The 15,762-nt window shown below is 36.4% G+C and overlaps 1 protein-coding gene and 1 pseudogene across 4 annotated transcripts in view; one reads left to right on the forward strand and one right to left on the reverse strand.

The window, feature by feature from the left end:
• The window catches only part of USP34 (ubiquitin specific peptidase 34), a 247,719-nt gene that overhangs the window by 60,190 nt on the left and 171,767 nt on the right, over positions 1-15,762 (reverse strand). For all 4 annotated transcript variants that reach the window (XM_045077883.1, XM_045077882.1, XM_045077881.1 and 1 more), the window contains 5 exons: positions 14,375-14,430; positions 14,157-14,277; positions 6,653-6,836; positions 6,017-6,177; positions 2,045-2,110 (listed from right to left, as the gene is read on the reverse strand). In XM_045077883.1, the coding sequence (XP_044933818.1) occupies positions 2,045-2,110; positions 6,017-6,177; positions 6,653-6,836; positions 14,157-14,277; positions 14,375-14,430 (588 nt within the window). The remainder of the gene's footprint in view (positions 1-2,044; positions 2,111-6,016; positions 6,178-6,652; positions 6,837-14,156; positions 14,278-14,374; positions 14,431-15,762) is intronic.
• On the forward strand, positions 10,859-11,725 carry LOC101692657 (annotated as a pseudogene).

The raw sequence follows: 15,762 nt of genomic DNA on the forward strand, positions 1-15,762 counted from the left end.
GTCTTGTTTCTTAAATTCCACATATCGGAGAGATCATATGATAATTCTCTTTCTCTGACTTATTCTGCTTAATTTAAAATAAATTAAATTTTCAATGTAATAGTCTTGGTGCCTAAAGATGCTTAAGTTACTGTTATGAAATTTGTATTTTTTTAAGTCTAATAATTTCTAGGAAGGAATGTGGGACTCAAAGGATGCAGATTTGTATTATGAAACAAAAAAGAAAAATTTTGCAGGCTACCTAAGTTTTACTACACACTGGACTTCAGCAGTCTTTGTTTTAAATTTTTTTATTTATTCATTTGAGAAAGAGAATGCACAAGCGAGAGCATGAGTAGGCAGAGAGGATCAGAGGGAGAGGGTGAAGCAGACTCTCCACTGGTATTTTACCCCAGGAATCCAGGATCACGAACTGAGCTGAAAGCAGATGCTTAACTGACTGAGCCACCCAGGCACCCATGAACTTCAGTAGTTCATACAAGAGTAGTTTAAGGCTCCCTGAGTGGCTCAGTCAGTTAAGCATCTGCCTTTTGCTCAGGTCATGATCCCAGAGTCCTGGGATTGAGTCCTGCATCAGGCTCCCTGCTCAGTGGGTAGTATGCTTCTCCCTCTACCCATGCCTCCCCACCACCAACTCGTGCTCTCGCACACTCTCAAAAATAGTATCTTAAAGAAGAAAAAAAATAGAGCAGTTTAAAACACTTCTGTTTTGTCAGTTGAGATGGCATGCTCCGACTGTTAAAGGGAGATTGAAAGTGGGATCAGGGTGCCTGAGTGGCTCAGTCGGTTCAGCATCTGACTCTTGATTTTGGTTCTGGTCACGATCTCATGGTTTTCAAATTGAGACCCATGGAGCTTTATCAAGATTCTCTTTCCTTCTCACCATCCAAAAAAAATTATAATCCAAGAATGACTATTAAATTTTTAAATTTTGTTAAAATTTCATTTACTGACCATTTAGTAAATGTCAGAGGCTGGAAAATATAGGAATAAATATGATATAATTTCTGTCCTCAGGATTCTAACACATGAGTAACTTTCACTACCGGTGGAAGATAGGAGACAGAGCTGTAGAATCATAGTTTTCTTAGAGGAGCTGAAAATAAGCTGCTTCCAGAAAGAAGACAATAAGAAGAAAAGGGAGAAAAGTGCTAAGGAAAGAGTGCTGCAGGCAGAAGCAGCAGCATAAACAGCCACAAAAGTGATGAAGGAACAGGGTGATGGGCTTCCAAGGACTGACACTTGCTATAGGATTTCGCTGGATATAGGAAGCTGAAGGGGTGCCTGGCTGGCTCAGTCAGTACAGCATGTGACTCTTGATCTCAGGGTTGTGGGTTTGAGCCCCAAATTAGACACTGCAAATACTTAAAAAAAGAGAGAGAGAAAGAGATAAAGAGAGGGGGAGGTTAAAAGGACTGTGGATTCTAAGTAATAAACTGAGGGTTATGGAAGGGAGGAGGATCGGGGCTTAGGTGAGCCTGCTGGTGGGTATTATGGAGGGCACGTATCGCATGGAGCACCACTGGGTGTGGTGCATAAACAATGAATGCTGGAACACTGAAAAAAAAATTAAATTTAATTAAAAAAAAAGGAAGGGTCAAAATCAGAAGACATGTGCTGATGAACCTGAATACTATTCTTTTCATAATAAAAAATTACTGAAGAGTTTTAAGCAGAGAGATAATATTGTAAGATTTGCTAATTTTTTAAGATTGATTGCTTTTACAGTTTGAGGGGTGAGAATTAAAAGGGACAAAGAGAAATCAACCAGAATACTCAGGGGTGGGGGAGTGGGTGGCCCTGGGATGGGAAAAGGACCATATACAAAGAATTCTTTAAAGGACAAATTAATAGTCATCATGCAGATGAGTGACATGCAACTGATAAAAGCCACTTTTACTAAGAACACCAAAAACTAAAAAATTCAATTTGAAAAATAAGAGTACACAGCAGGACAAATCCAATACAAATGAACTTCACTTAATTTTTTCAACTTATATAGGTTATATCTAATTAGTTTTCCATATACGGTTCTCAAACATACCATTAAATATGTAAACATTTTTTGAAGCTCCAGAAGAGTGGTCTTGTGCTTCATATCTTCTGAATACTGGAAATCAAAAGAAAAATTTTCCATTAAAACAAAACTGATGGTAGCAAATTAGTCTAGCAAAGAAAGTATTACAATGTGTTTAATAGTATATCTGTTTTCATCCTTTTAGCTCTATGTAAGAAAAGTTTATTCTTTATTTAGCAATTTAGCATTTAAAGAGTTATTTTATTCATTATATAAATGTAACCATCACTATTATGTAAGAAAACTGAATAAAGACATCTTTAAAAAAATATTGCTTTCCAGATCAACACTCATTTGGTACAATGCTGTTTTCACGAGTTCTAACTGTGCAGGAACAGAAAACATCATAGGTATGCAACAAAGCTATTTTCTACAAATAAATCCATACATTTAAAAAAAATGTTTTATAATAATAAATGACATCTTTCCATCATCTAGTCTTATCTTTATTTTTTCTACAACAGTGAATCTTTAAAACTGCAGAAAAATTACTGGCCAACATGCTTGAAAACCTTCCATGTATTCAAATATCATTAACTGAAATTCAGTTATCTGGCTAGATTCATTCACTAGAGATGTAGTCCTAAACAATAGCCTTATAGGCACTTATTAGATACACTTTAATTCATCCAAATACTAAACACACACACACACACACACACAAAAAAAAAAAAACCAAAAACACTATGAAATATTATCCTCACTACAAACTACCTGTCAAAATTTTGAAGAAGCTCTGATGTCTTGTGGAATAATAAGCTTTCTATATGCCGGAAGTATACACTAGTTATTTGCGTCAGTCTTGTGGAGAGTGTTCAGTAATGTGGTTCTGCTATTTTGGAGCTTATAACCAAACTGAGGACATAAATACATTGAAAAGGATTCTACTCGACATGTAGTTACTACAAAATTATATACTAAGTACAAAAGGAACTGAATAAAAGGAATCAACAAAACTGACAAAACAACTATAACTGACATACAGGAGGCTTAATACTCTATGTGGTTAGGGTAGAAGTCACACAAAACATTTTCCAATGTGTGAAAGAGCGGTGATGATACACGATACATGCAAACTGTATACATAATACAACAGTCAGGAATAAAGACTTGGCTTTATATCTTCATTGCTGGAGAAGAAGTATTAGTTGGCTGAAGAACAGAAGTAACTGAAGTCTTCTAAATTAAGAAAAAGCAAGAATGTTTTATTTTACTCAATGCAGAATTTCTAAATATATACTTTACATATGTATTTACTACTTAAAGGAATACATATTTACACCCATTAAGATGGCTATTGTCAAAAACCAGAAAACAAGTGCCAGCAGGGGTGTGAATAAATTGGCACTTTTGTGCATTGCTGGCAGGAATGTAAAATGGCACAACCACTATGGAAAACCAGCACAGCGATGCCTCAAAAAACTAAACATAGAATTCCAGTATGATCCAGCAATTCCACTTCCGGGTATATACACAAAAGAAGTGAAAACAGGGACTCAAATGGATATTTGAATACTCATGTTCATGGAAACATTATTTACAACAGCAAAAAGATACAAGCAACCCAGAAGTGTCCACTGACAGGTGAACGGATTAACAAAATGTGGTACAAACAACTGACTATTATTCAACCTAACAAAGGAAGGAAATTCTGATACATGCTACAACATGGATGAAACTTGAAGACACTACGCTAAGACTGTAGCACTCCTCCACTTAAGTGAGGTATCTAGAATAGTCAAATTCATAGAGACAGGTAATAGAATAGTAGTTGCATGAGGTTTGGGGGAATGGAGAATAGGAGGAATTTAGTGGGTACAGAGTTTTAGCTGGTGGAAGTGAAAAAATTTTTGAGGTTGATGGTGGTAATATAATCTCAATGTACTACTACCACAGAACTGCACACTTAAACACAGTTATGATGGTAGATTTTAGTTGGGTGTATTTTGCCACAATTAAAATACATGTAGCTTTACTCTTGCTGTGAACATCAGAAAAGGAAATAAAAATAACTAATACATTCACATAAATAATCAAGGGCACATATGACTACAGTACTTTCCCAAGTTATGTCAAATTCTATTCTGTTAAGAATTTTTTATGTAGAGACGAGTCAAAATTTAGATTTTTTTAAAAATATTTTATTTATTTATTTGACAGACAGAGATCAAAAGTAGGCAGAGAGGCAGGTAGAGAGAGAGGAAGACAAGCAGGTTCCCTGCTGAGCAGAGAGCCCGATGTGGGGCTCAATCCCAGGATCCTGGGTTTATGACCTGAGCCGAAGTCAGAGGCTTTAACCCACTGAGCCACCCAGGCATCCCCAAAATTTATTTTTAAACAAAACCACCATTTATGAGACCTACTCCCAATTAACACATCTGATTGTTGTTTCTGGTGCTACATTTTAATTCCTGAAAGTGCTAATGGCTAAACAGTGATCATTAACATTTAGAAGAGAAATCATGAAGTATGGTGAGGTTAACAGGCAGGGGGAAAAAAAATCACTGAAATTATGCCTCTTCACTCATTACTGGTTCCATAAAAATTAAACAGATAGTATGGAAAGAGCCTAAATGTCCATCAACAGATGAATGGATAAAGAAGATGTAATATGTGTACACACACACACCACACACACACACACACACTATGGAATATTAAGTAGCCATCAAAAAACCTGAAATCTTGCCATTTGCAACAACATGGATGGAACCAGAGGGTACCATGCTAAGTGAAATAAGTTAATCAGAGAAAGACAATTATCATATGATCTCACTGATATGAGGAATTTGAGAACAAGACAGAGGATCATAGGGGAGTGGAGGGGAAAATGAAACAAGATGAAACCAGAGAGGGAGACAGACCATAAGAGACTAATTTCAGGAAACAAGAGGCTGTAGAGGGGGATGGGAGGGATGGGGTCATTGAGTGATGGACACTGGGGTGGGTATATGCTATGGTGAGCACTGTGAATTGTGTAAGACTAATGAATCACAGACCTGTATTGCTGAAACAAGGAATACATTGTATGTCAGTTAAAAAAAAGAAAAAAAAGGACAATCTAAGATGCTATAATAAAAATTATGATTATGATAAGAAAAAATTAAGCAGACAGGGCCACAAATTTAGTGACAAAAATTTCCATATGCTAAATGAATCAGTTATTCAACTATTTCTAAGCATAATCAGTTTCAGAAGATAAAATCATTAATATAACATTTAAAAAAAAACCCACTTGACTATACTGTAACTTGGAGACTTTGAAGCCTAACTTAAACATATTAAGGATTCACTGAAAGTACATAAAGAATTGCAATATTTTCTTAAGGAGGGGAATGTCAGGAAATTAAGATGACATGATGGAAGAAAACAAAAACCCAAGTAGAAGCATGAAGTACATTTGCCAAGAAATTATAAAAGCAGAGCAGAAGGTAAACTAAACAACAGTTCATTGTTTAAAAGGGTGAAAACTAGAAATAACAAGCTAAGAAAAATAACAGGAAACATACATTTGAACCCAGATAAACTAGGCCCACAGTAAAATTTACTTTGGGATAAAAATAAAACAAATTAAGTGATTCTGGTACATTCCCTTACTTTGTTTTAGGCTTTGCTTATGTTGTATGTAAAGAAAATTTGTATTTACTTTTACTGAGAATACCATGTTCATTGTATACACTAAGTGTATACAATCCACAACTGTGTTTTCTTTGGAGGAATAAAGAAATTATACTAGCATATTAAGAGTAACCTGTTGAAATAGAAAAATAACCAAGATATACATGAGCTAAAAATAAGATCACATACTAGTTATGTAATCAAATACTGTCATTTTTAATTCATAAATTATTTTCTCAATGTTTTACCAAATTGAAGTAGATTTATTACCGAAATTTAAAAACTTTAACAGTTTTAATACTGAAGTGAGGAAAACTGTACCTTAGCAGTGAAGACAGCCTGTCTTGCCTCAGGTATCATATAAAGTTGCTGAATAGTAGAAGCCAAGTAACAAGTAGCTCCAAGGTTAGTTAGGCCAACAAATCTACACTCTGCACGAACATCCTCATGGGGCCAGTAGTCCCATTTATAAGGTGCATGAGCTGCTGAAAAAAGAGGGAGGAAAAGATGCCCCCCCCATACAAACTATTAAACATAATGTATTTTGCTTTTACTAACAGCCACGACTCTCCTTTACTTTAGTTAATAAACATAAAACATTATATATGATAACTAAAACTAATATAACACTGCATGCCAATAATACTCAAAAAAGAAATAAAATTAGTAAGAACACACAGAAAAACCAATTCATTCTCTAAAAATTCGACTGCCAATATTTAATTTTACTTGGCACTAAATGACTTAACAAAAAACTCCAAAATATTTCAGATACCTATAGTCCTTTACACCTATTTTTTTTTTTAAACAAATCAACGTCTACTCTTTTGACAATGTAGCAACAATAGCTTATAATGTTAAAAGTGTATGAAGAGTGATTCTTTCTATGGCCATGGCTTCCAAAATCTTTTTTCTGTTCATAAGATTGAGAAAGATTAAAAGGAAAAAAACGCTTACACTGCATGTGTTGTGCCATAACCCAGTTGTGTATTAGCCTGTAGTTCTCAACAGATCCCTTTACCATCTCTACTAACAAATCATAAGCAGCAGCTCTTGAAGAATGTGATTTGCACTTTGGCTGTTGTCTGTCTTTCAGACTAGGCAACAAAAACAGGAGATTGAAGATATCTCTTAAAAATTCCTGGAAAAAAGAGAAAGGCCAAGTATATTATCTAAGATTACACGTTAGTTATATTCTAAATATAATGAATACCTTATATAGGGTGAACTAGACTATATGCCAATCTACAATTTACTAAAAGGCTATTTAAAAACTTAGAGCAGCGTCATATACCCTCATCTGAAAGTCTGTCTCTTAAAGAAAACAGAATGGGTAGGGATCAACTTTACTCTTCCTTACCTCTTGGTAGCCAATAGGCTCATTCTTAGATTCCCATCCCTATTATCTTCCACTCCATTAAGTGACCAAAAGTTTTTGTTAAGGACTCCTATTTAGATTACCTTTGCCATTTATTTCTGTTTCCTCTTATTTCACTCATAACATTAACAGCAGCGGCAGCAGCATCAAAAGCACGGACTTACTCGTAATAAACAGTTACAGTGCCAGATACTACTCAAAGGCCCCCATACAAGAAAACAAAAAAGGCTAAGAACGTTGCCTGGAGTCAGAGTTGGAAGAAGCCAGAGCCAGGATTTCAGACACCAAGCTCTTGATTTCTATCCCAGTGAAGTTCAAACTGAAGGTTTTTTCAAACGCAAGGTTTTACCATCCTAGATGTATTTTTTCTCTAAATTTGATCTGCCTGAGAAAGGGTCACCTTTCCCATTTGTTCTTTTTAATTGGTCCTTTGTTACTTTACCAAAGAGAGTTATTTCTCACACACCTCAAATACTACCACAGTACATTGTTCTGGGTATAAAACCAGAATTCTGGTATACTGTGCAGAAAGAGGTAATATAGTTACATTCTTATCCTTAGAATGGCTGGATTGTAAGTCTGGCCCCTGGCTGTCATGTGAAAATTTGAACAGTAAAGAGTTTGTTCCTCTGATATAAAAACTTCTTCTAACAGAAGTGGCTCACTATGTGTTTTGTATTTGATTTATGCTGAATATCTGCTTTCCATCTGGGAGTCTGGAATTGCAGACACTGTGGTCAGTTACACAGGTACTATAAATGACAACCCCCACTTCACCCCACCTAAATCCCGGACTTGAGGCTCAACAGAGTTCCCCAACAGACCACACCTCACACGCTGTCACACTCATCGCTGGGAATTGAAATTAAGCACATCCTGTGCAATTCCAATAGAAGAGAAATCTTACAAGTATGTACCTAGTTTCCACCAGATTTGGCTGGGTGCTATCTTTTTCCGGTCTCTGATTTCATTTGTATTCTTTTGCTGTAACAAATCTTAGCCACTAGTACAACTATATGCTGAGTCCTTTTGAGTTCCTTCTAGTGAATCACTGAACCTGGGGATGGTCTTAGAAACCTCTGACACAGGGGTGCCTGGGTGGCTCAGTGGGTTAATACGCTTCCTTCGGCTCAGGTCATGATCTCAGGGTCCTGGGATCGAGTCCCGAATCGGGCTCTGTGCTCAGCAGGGAGCCTGCTTCCTCCTCTCTCTCTCTCTCTGCCTACTTGTGATCTCTCTCTGTCGAATAAATAAATAAAATCTTTAAAAAAAAAAAAAAGAAAGAAAGAAAGAAACCTCTGACACAGGTACCAAATGAAGGACAATTTGAAATATTTTTCCATTAGTAAACCTCATTATTGTCAAAGAAAGTACAAAGTCCTGACTTTGCAATGAAAAGTAAGTTTGGCTAAGAAATATGGAAAGTGAACAGTCTACTTCATATAGCCAACAGACTGGTAAGTCTTTCTTGCCTTTCTGAGAACGCAGAGATTAGATAATGTGCATTGGAGATAAAAGATAACGCATTTACTTCAATTAGAAAATAAAGTAAAACTAAAAAAAAGAAAAAAAAAGGAATTGGCTAATAACTAGTTTAAAATGAAGTATCTTGGGAGTACCTGGTTAATGTGAGGCCTGGTTAAGATTCTAACTCTCCCTTGACTTCTGCCCCTCCCCCACTCTAGAAAAATAAAAAATAAAATGAACTATCTTTGCCCATTATTTTAGATACAGAAATTGAATGAGCTAAGTTTCCATAGCTCCAAAGCTTTGATAAAATATATTTAAAACCTATTATAAGATAAAAACACTTTATCATAAATATCAGGTTGGTAAAAGCAAAATGAAATGAACAATATTTTTATTTTCCTTACTGAGTTTACCAGAAAAGCAGGTATCTCTAAAGTAAAAGGACAACCTGTATATTAATATGTCCATTTTTTAAAAGATTTGAGAATCTCAAGCAAACTTCCCACTGAGCACAGAGTATGATACAGGGCTCAATCTCACGACCCTGAGATCAAGACCTGAGCAGAAACCAAAAGTCAGACGCTCAACAGCTGAAACACTCAGGTACACCACAATATGTCCATTTGATAAATAATGGTAAAACCATTTTAGTATATTTCACAGAAAGAAGAACCTCAAACCTCTGAGAATACTAAAAATAGTTTCTGAAAATAAATCAGTGATTTTTAACATGTAATTCAGAAGAAATTCACATTAAATAACATTGTTAAAATAAACTTCCATTTCCACTGTAAACATGTGAACAAAGTTTACATTTCCATTATGTACATAAGATTTCCCAGAATCCACATCTATAAAAATATAAAGTAGGAAAAGAATTAATGAACACATATTCGACCTTACTAACAAGTAATATCCACCTGTAACTATATGAATTCTAAAAGGCCCATCATTCTTGTTAATACATTTTCAACTAAATTTCATTTTAGTATTTCGTACTTCTCTGGCAAAACTTAAGGTATATTTGGACTTGCCTATGGGTCTGCAGAAGAGCGCATGTCCTGGGTTGCGAATCTCTGCTATTCCCAAATAAACCCATTTTTGCAGGTAAAATAACTGGCAGTTTTATTTTTTAAGGTTAACATTACTTGGTGATCAGAATTGCAATGCAAAGACGACCCCCAACAATGTTGAGGCTGGTGAACAAAACATGCCAGTATCCACAGAGCCAAATGGGATCACTGCTTTCTCACTGACCTTGGTTTCAGGCTTTGAGTCTTTTAAGAAAAAGTCCCCTATGGGAATTCTTCACCTCCTTGGAGGATGACTTACAATGAGAACATGAACTTTGCCATCCCACAAATTCACAAGAAGGAAATCTCTATAATCATGTAAAGTGACACCATGATGAAACTTCAACCCAGATATAACAAAGACTATGAACTATGGATAAGATAAAGTTTCAGAGAAAAATGAGATATCCGAAACCCATTCTGTTCTTACCAATCAAACTGCAAAACAGACTCTATAAAAATATATCAAGAATACAGTTCCTTCTATTTCTGAGACTGAAAAAATGTAAACAGAAAGCTTGACAAAATTATTGCTATACACTGCCAACTATTTTTAACACTGTAAGATGGACTTTGGACATTTGATGAAGATACAAATTTCCTTCCATAAAATGTTACTAAATAGTTTTTACTTAAAATCTGCTGTGTATATGAAAAAAAAAAATAGAGTTTTTACTTAAAATCTGCTGTGTAGGGCACCTGGGTGGCTCAGTGGGTTAAAGCCTCTGCCTTCAGCTCAGGTCATGATCCCAGGGTCCTGGGATGGAGCCCCACATCGGGCTCTCTGATCAGCAGAGAGCCTGCTTTCCTTCCTCTCTCTCTCTGCTACTTGTGATCTCTGTCAAATAAATACATAAAATCTTTAAAAAATAAAAATAAAAAAACATAAAAACTATGGATAAGCAAAAAAAAACGAATTCTGGAAAAGAGGACAGAGAAAGAATATTAAATTTTTTAATATTTTCCAAATACAGATTTTTACAAATGAGAAGGAAAAAGACAAAAAATACACACTGATTATAAACAGAAAATTCACAAATGGCCAATACATACATAAAAAGACACTCATCTTCAACAGAAATCAAAGACATAAAACTAAAGCAAAAGTCTCCTTCACTTTGCCCTTCAGCCAGGGTAGCTGAGCGAGCCCAGCGGCCTCAGCTGTGAGCAGAGCGGCAGTAGCGGCCCCTCTCAGGGGACCACCAGATCATCTCTTCCTGTGGCCTCGCCAAGGTGACCTACGGACAGAGGTGCATGCAGCCAATGTGTATTCCTCCTTCATATGCTGACCTGGGCAAAGCTGCCAGAGATATTTTCAACAAAGGATTTGGTTTTGGTTTGGTGAAACTGGATGTGAAAACAAAGTCATGCAGTGGTATGGAATTCTCAACGTCTGGTTCATCTAATAGAGAAACCGGTAATACTGGAACCTTGGAGACCAAATATAAATGGTGTGAGTATGGTCTGACTTTCACAGAAAAATGGAACACTGATAACACTAGGAACAAAAATCGCAACTGAAGACCTGATTTGTCAAGGTTTGAAACTGACATTTGATATCACCTTCTCATCAAACACGGGAAAGAAAAGTGGTAAAATCAAGTCTCCTTATAAGAGGGAGTGTATAAACCTTGGTTGTGATGTTGACTTTGATTTTGCTGGACCTGCAATCCATGGTTCAGCTGTCTTTGGTTACGAAGGCTGGCTTGCTGGGTATCAGATGACTTTATAGACTGTGCCAAATCAAAGCTGACAAGATAACTTTGCAGTGGGCTACAGGACTGGGGACTTCCAACTACACATTAATGTCAATGATGGGACAGAATTTGGAGGATCAATTTATCAAAAAGCATGTGAAGATCTCGACAATTCAGTAAACCTTGCTTGGACATCAGGTACCAACAGCACTCGCTTTGGCACTGCAGCCAAGTATCAGTTGGATCCCACTGCTTCCCTTTCTGCAAAAGACAACAATTCTAGTTTAATTGGAATGGGCTACACTCAGACTCTGAGGCCTGGTGTCAGGCTTACACTGTCTGCTCTGGTAGACAGGAAGAGCATAATGCTGAAGGCCACAAACTTGGGCTTGCCCTGGAGTTGGAAGCTTAATCTAACTGAAAGAAACCTCTGGGAATGGGTATCAGAAGATTTGTCCTTAATATATTTCCAGTGTGACCAGCAGGCTTCCCCCCACCAAGAAGGTGTTCAAACAAAGCATGATCGAAACAAGAGCTGTATTTTAAATATTTAGGCAATCACTTTTTAACCAATTCAATTAGGAACCAGCTATCTATTTAGTTACCAATACTGCAGTAGTGCAGTCACCTATACATTATTTAAATGTACTTAACTGTTAAATAAACTACCCACCAATAATGAAATAGACCTTTATGAAAACTGCGCAATTGTGTGCATGTTTGTTTTTATGTTCCTATTCTTGAAAATTGCCATTGAACAAGATGGATCAGTGGAATTTTTAAGATGAGGTTAAAAATTTTTTGTTAAATTCAGCCATCCTCAGAATTACTTTTGGTATCCCCAAACATTACAGATTATGAGTAAAAAGAAGTATACATTTATAAAAAAAAAAAAACCAAACCTAAAGTGAGACTGGTAAAGACTTCACATGTAAGGGATGTCTTAGATATCCCCTTCACATGTGGGGATATCAGAGAAACTGAGGTATTTGAGACATTCTAATATAGTACAGCTGGAGAATAAAAGGATAGATAAAATAATTTAGTGAACTAATATGATTAAAAATCAACCAAATTTACTTTTTTTAAGATTTTATTTATTTGACACAGAGAGAGAGATCACAAGTAGGCAGAGAGGCAGGCAGAGAGAGGGGGAAGCAGGCTCCCGGGCAAGCAAGGAGTCCGATATGGGGCTCGATCCCAGGACTCTGGGATCATGATCTGAGCCAAAGGCAGTGGCTTTAACCCACTGAGCCACCGAGGCGCCCCAATAAAATTTACTTTTAAGTATAGGATTGTATAATGGGACAGGGTACAAAGATGATGTTCCCTGCAGTTGTGTTTTGTTTCTTTTACAACCAGTAACAACATAAATGTCAATAAAAAAGTTGTTTCTCTTTATGTATTTATTTTTTTAAATAAAAAAAGCAGATCACAAAATGGTTATTATGTAATATAAATGATATACTTGAATATTTAATATATCCATGGAAACTCCAATCATCACCCAAGGCCAATCATCACCCAAGCAGCATGGGAAATCAAACTATATGGGGATCTTCTCTTGGCACTATTTAAAAAGTAGTTCTTTTTTTGAAATGATTTTCACATTACAATATGTTATCAAAGGAATCAATATATTCATATCTCAGAATAAAAGCTATATACTGGCTAATGTAACATAATACTTCATCCAGCAAAAAACTAAATCAATCAAATTATTCCCAGTGAGTATAGGGAAAATTTAAAAAGGACATAAAAAAATAGCACAAAACGGGGGTTTGTCAAATAGGGGAAGAAGTACTTAAGACCAATAAACCTTATAATGTATTTTTTTTTAATTTTATTTATTTATTTGACAGAGAGAGAGAGAGAAATCACAAGTAGGCAGAGAAGCAGGCAGAGAGAGAGGGGGAAGCAGGCTCCCTGCTGAGCAGAGAGCCCGATGAGGGGCTTGATCCCAGGACCCCAGGATCATGACCTGAGTAGAAGGCAGAGGCTTTAACCCACTGAGCCACCCAGGTGCCCCAAGACCGATAAACCTTAACACAGATAAACCTTAAGTTTATCTCCAGAATCTCCAACTCTATGCCCTTAAGGATTACCTTCCATCCTTCTGATTATTCCAGTGTTTCCTACCACAAATTAGTGACCTCAAGAAAAAAACTCTCCGAACCAAAACTAACTCCCTCAATGCGGGCAATTACAAAAGTGCTAATGGCAGGGTAAGTCACTTTAGACATTTGTGGATACAGAGTGCTTAGGTGTTATCAAATATTCAATAGATTTCATGTCAAATGGGCTTTTTTTTTTTTTTAAGATTTTATTTATTTATTTGACAGATCACAAGTAGGTAGAGAGGCAGGCAGAGAGAGAGGAGGAATCAGGCTCCCGCCTGGCTGAGCAGAGAGCCCGATGCAGGGTTTGATCCCAGGACACTGGGATCATGACCCGAGCTGAAGGCAGAGGCTTTAACCCACTGAGCCACCCAGGCGCCCCATCAAATGGGCTTTTTCTTAAACATGAAACCAATCAGATCCTCTAGGACTACTTACTAATTCTGTGTAAATTACTAATTCAAAATATTCCACCCTAAAGAAATTGTAGAGGAGGTTGTCTTTCTATGTACAAGTCATAGGAATTAAAATTGTTTCTGCATATAAGCTTAGCATTAATATTTCTAGGGTTCATTTTATTCACTGTTCATTTTTCCTATCATCAATAAAGTTCTAGCAAGTTTTATGCTTGCAAGTTTGAGAAAATTTAATACATCCCATACAATGCAACAACAACAAAAATTTCAATCATATTTCATATAGACATTTGGATGTCTTAATACCTACCTGTCCTTCTCTGGAAAACTTAAATGGTGGTTTATGTTTAATAACACTTGTTGCAAGCCTTAGAAGTCCTGTAAGACCATCATCTTCTACATTACCATCTTGATGATCAAGGATCTCCCTGCTACAAAAAAGAGCACAAACAAAACAAGATAGTTCACATAATTATGTCCTTTATCTTTCCTCAATGATAAAATTGCCAATTTCACATCAAACTTTACCTTCGAATACAGTCAGCCAAATGCCGTGCCAAAGCATCTAAGTCGAGGAGTGTAGTCTTAATACAAAGAGAAAATACAAAATTCAAATATAGGTTTTTGTGTTTAGTACCCAGAGATTACTAAAAAAACATCCTTCCCTTATAATTAATAAGAATTTGGTTTTCCCAAATTCATTAACATACTAATTAAATTATAAATAATATAGCTACTCTTTGATAATTATAAACTCATCATTGATAGTCCTTCAAAAAAGAATCCAGGGGGGTTGCCTGGATGGCTCAATTAGTTAAGTGCCTGCCTTTGGGTCATGTTCCCAGGTTTCTAGGATCCATGGAACTCCTCATCGTATCGGGCTCCCTGCTCAGCAAGGAGTCTTGCCTCTCCCTCTGCCTCACCCCCTGGTTTGCTGACTCTTTCTCAAATATGTAAATAAAATCTTTAAAAAGAATAAAGAAGAATCCAAGGAATGTCAGTAATAAATTATAATAGTCATAGTAATATATGGAGAAGATATAAAGATTTCCTGGTTTATTTTCTCTGTAACAATTTTATTGAGATATGGTTCATATTACCAGTTAATTGACCCACGAAGATTTGTCTTTATCCCACCTTTAAACTAGGCTTTAAAAATAAATTTAAATAATTTAAAAAATTTTTTAATTAAAAAAATAAATTTAAAGGGGAGGTGATGCCTGGGTGACTGGATGATGATGATTATGATGATGATGTTATTATTTTAATTTGAGAGAGAGAATGAGAGAGAGAGAGAGAGAGAATGAGAGAAAGAGAGAGCATGAGAGGGGAAAGGTCAGAGGGAGAAGCAGGCTCCCCACTGAACAGGGAGCCCGATGCGGGATTCCACCCCGGGATTCCAGGATCATGACCTGAGCTGAAGGCAGTCTTTCAACCAACTGAGCCACCCAGGAGCCCCCGGCCCAGTGATTATTAAGTCTAAGACTCTCAGGTTTTAGCTCAGGTCATGATCTCAAGGCTGTGAGATTAACCCATGCTGCACATGAAGCCTGCTAACATTCTCTCTCTACCTCTCCCTCTGCCCCTCTTCCCACCTGCACCTACCTCACTGGTGTGTCTGCTCTTGCTCTCAAAAGAATAATTAAACACATTTAAAGGTATGGTTCCAGAAAATTTTAATTTTCATTATAACTGAGCAAATGAACATTTCACAAAATAAAACTTAAGAGGATTCTCAAAGAAAATCCAATCTCTAAGAAAAAATACTGTTGACTGGCAAGCAAGCAATATTAGATTCCTACCTTATTTTTTTATTTTTATTTTATTTTATTTTATTTTAAGATCTTCTTTATTTATTTGACAGGGGGAGAGAGAGAGAGAGGGCAAAGCAGCAGGCACAGAGAGAGGGGGAAGCA

Source organism: Mustela putorius, unplaced genomic scaffold (genome assembly GCF_011764305.1).
Source record: "Mustela putorius furo isolate JIRA1106 unplaced genomic scaffold, ASM1176430v1.1 tig00000224_pilon_pilon_pilon, whole genome shotgun sequence".
NCBI classification, from domain to species: domain Eukaryota; kingdom Metazoa; phylum Chordata; class Mammalia; order Carnivora; family Mustelidae; genus Mustela; species Mustela putorius.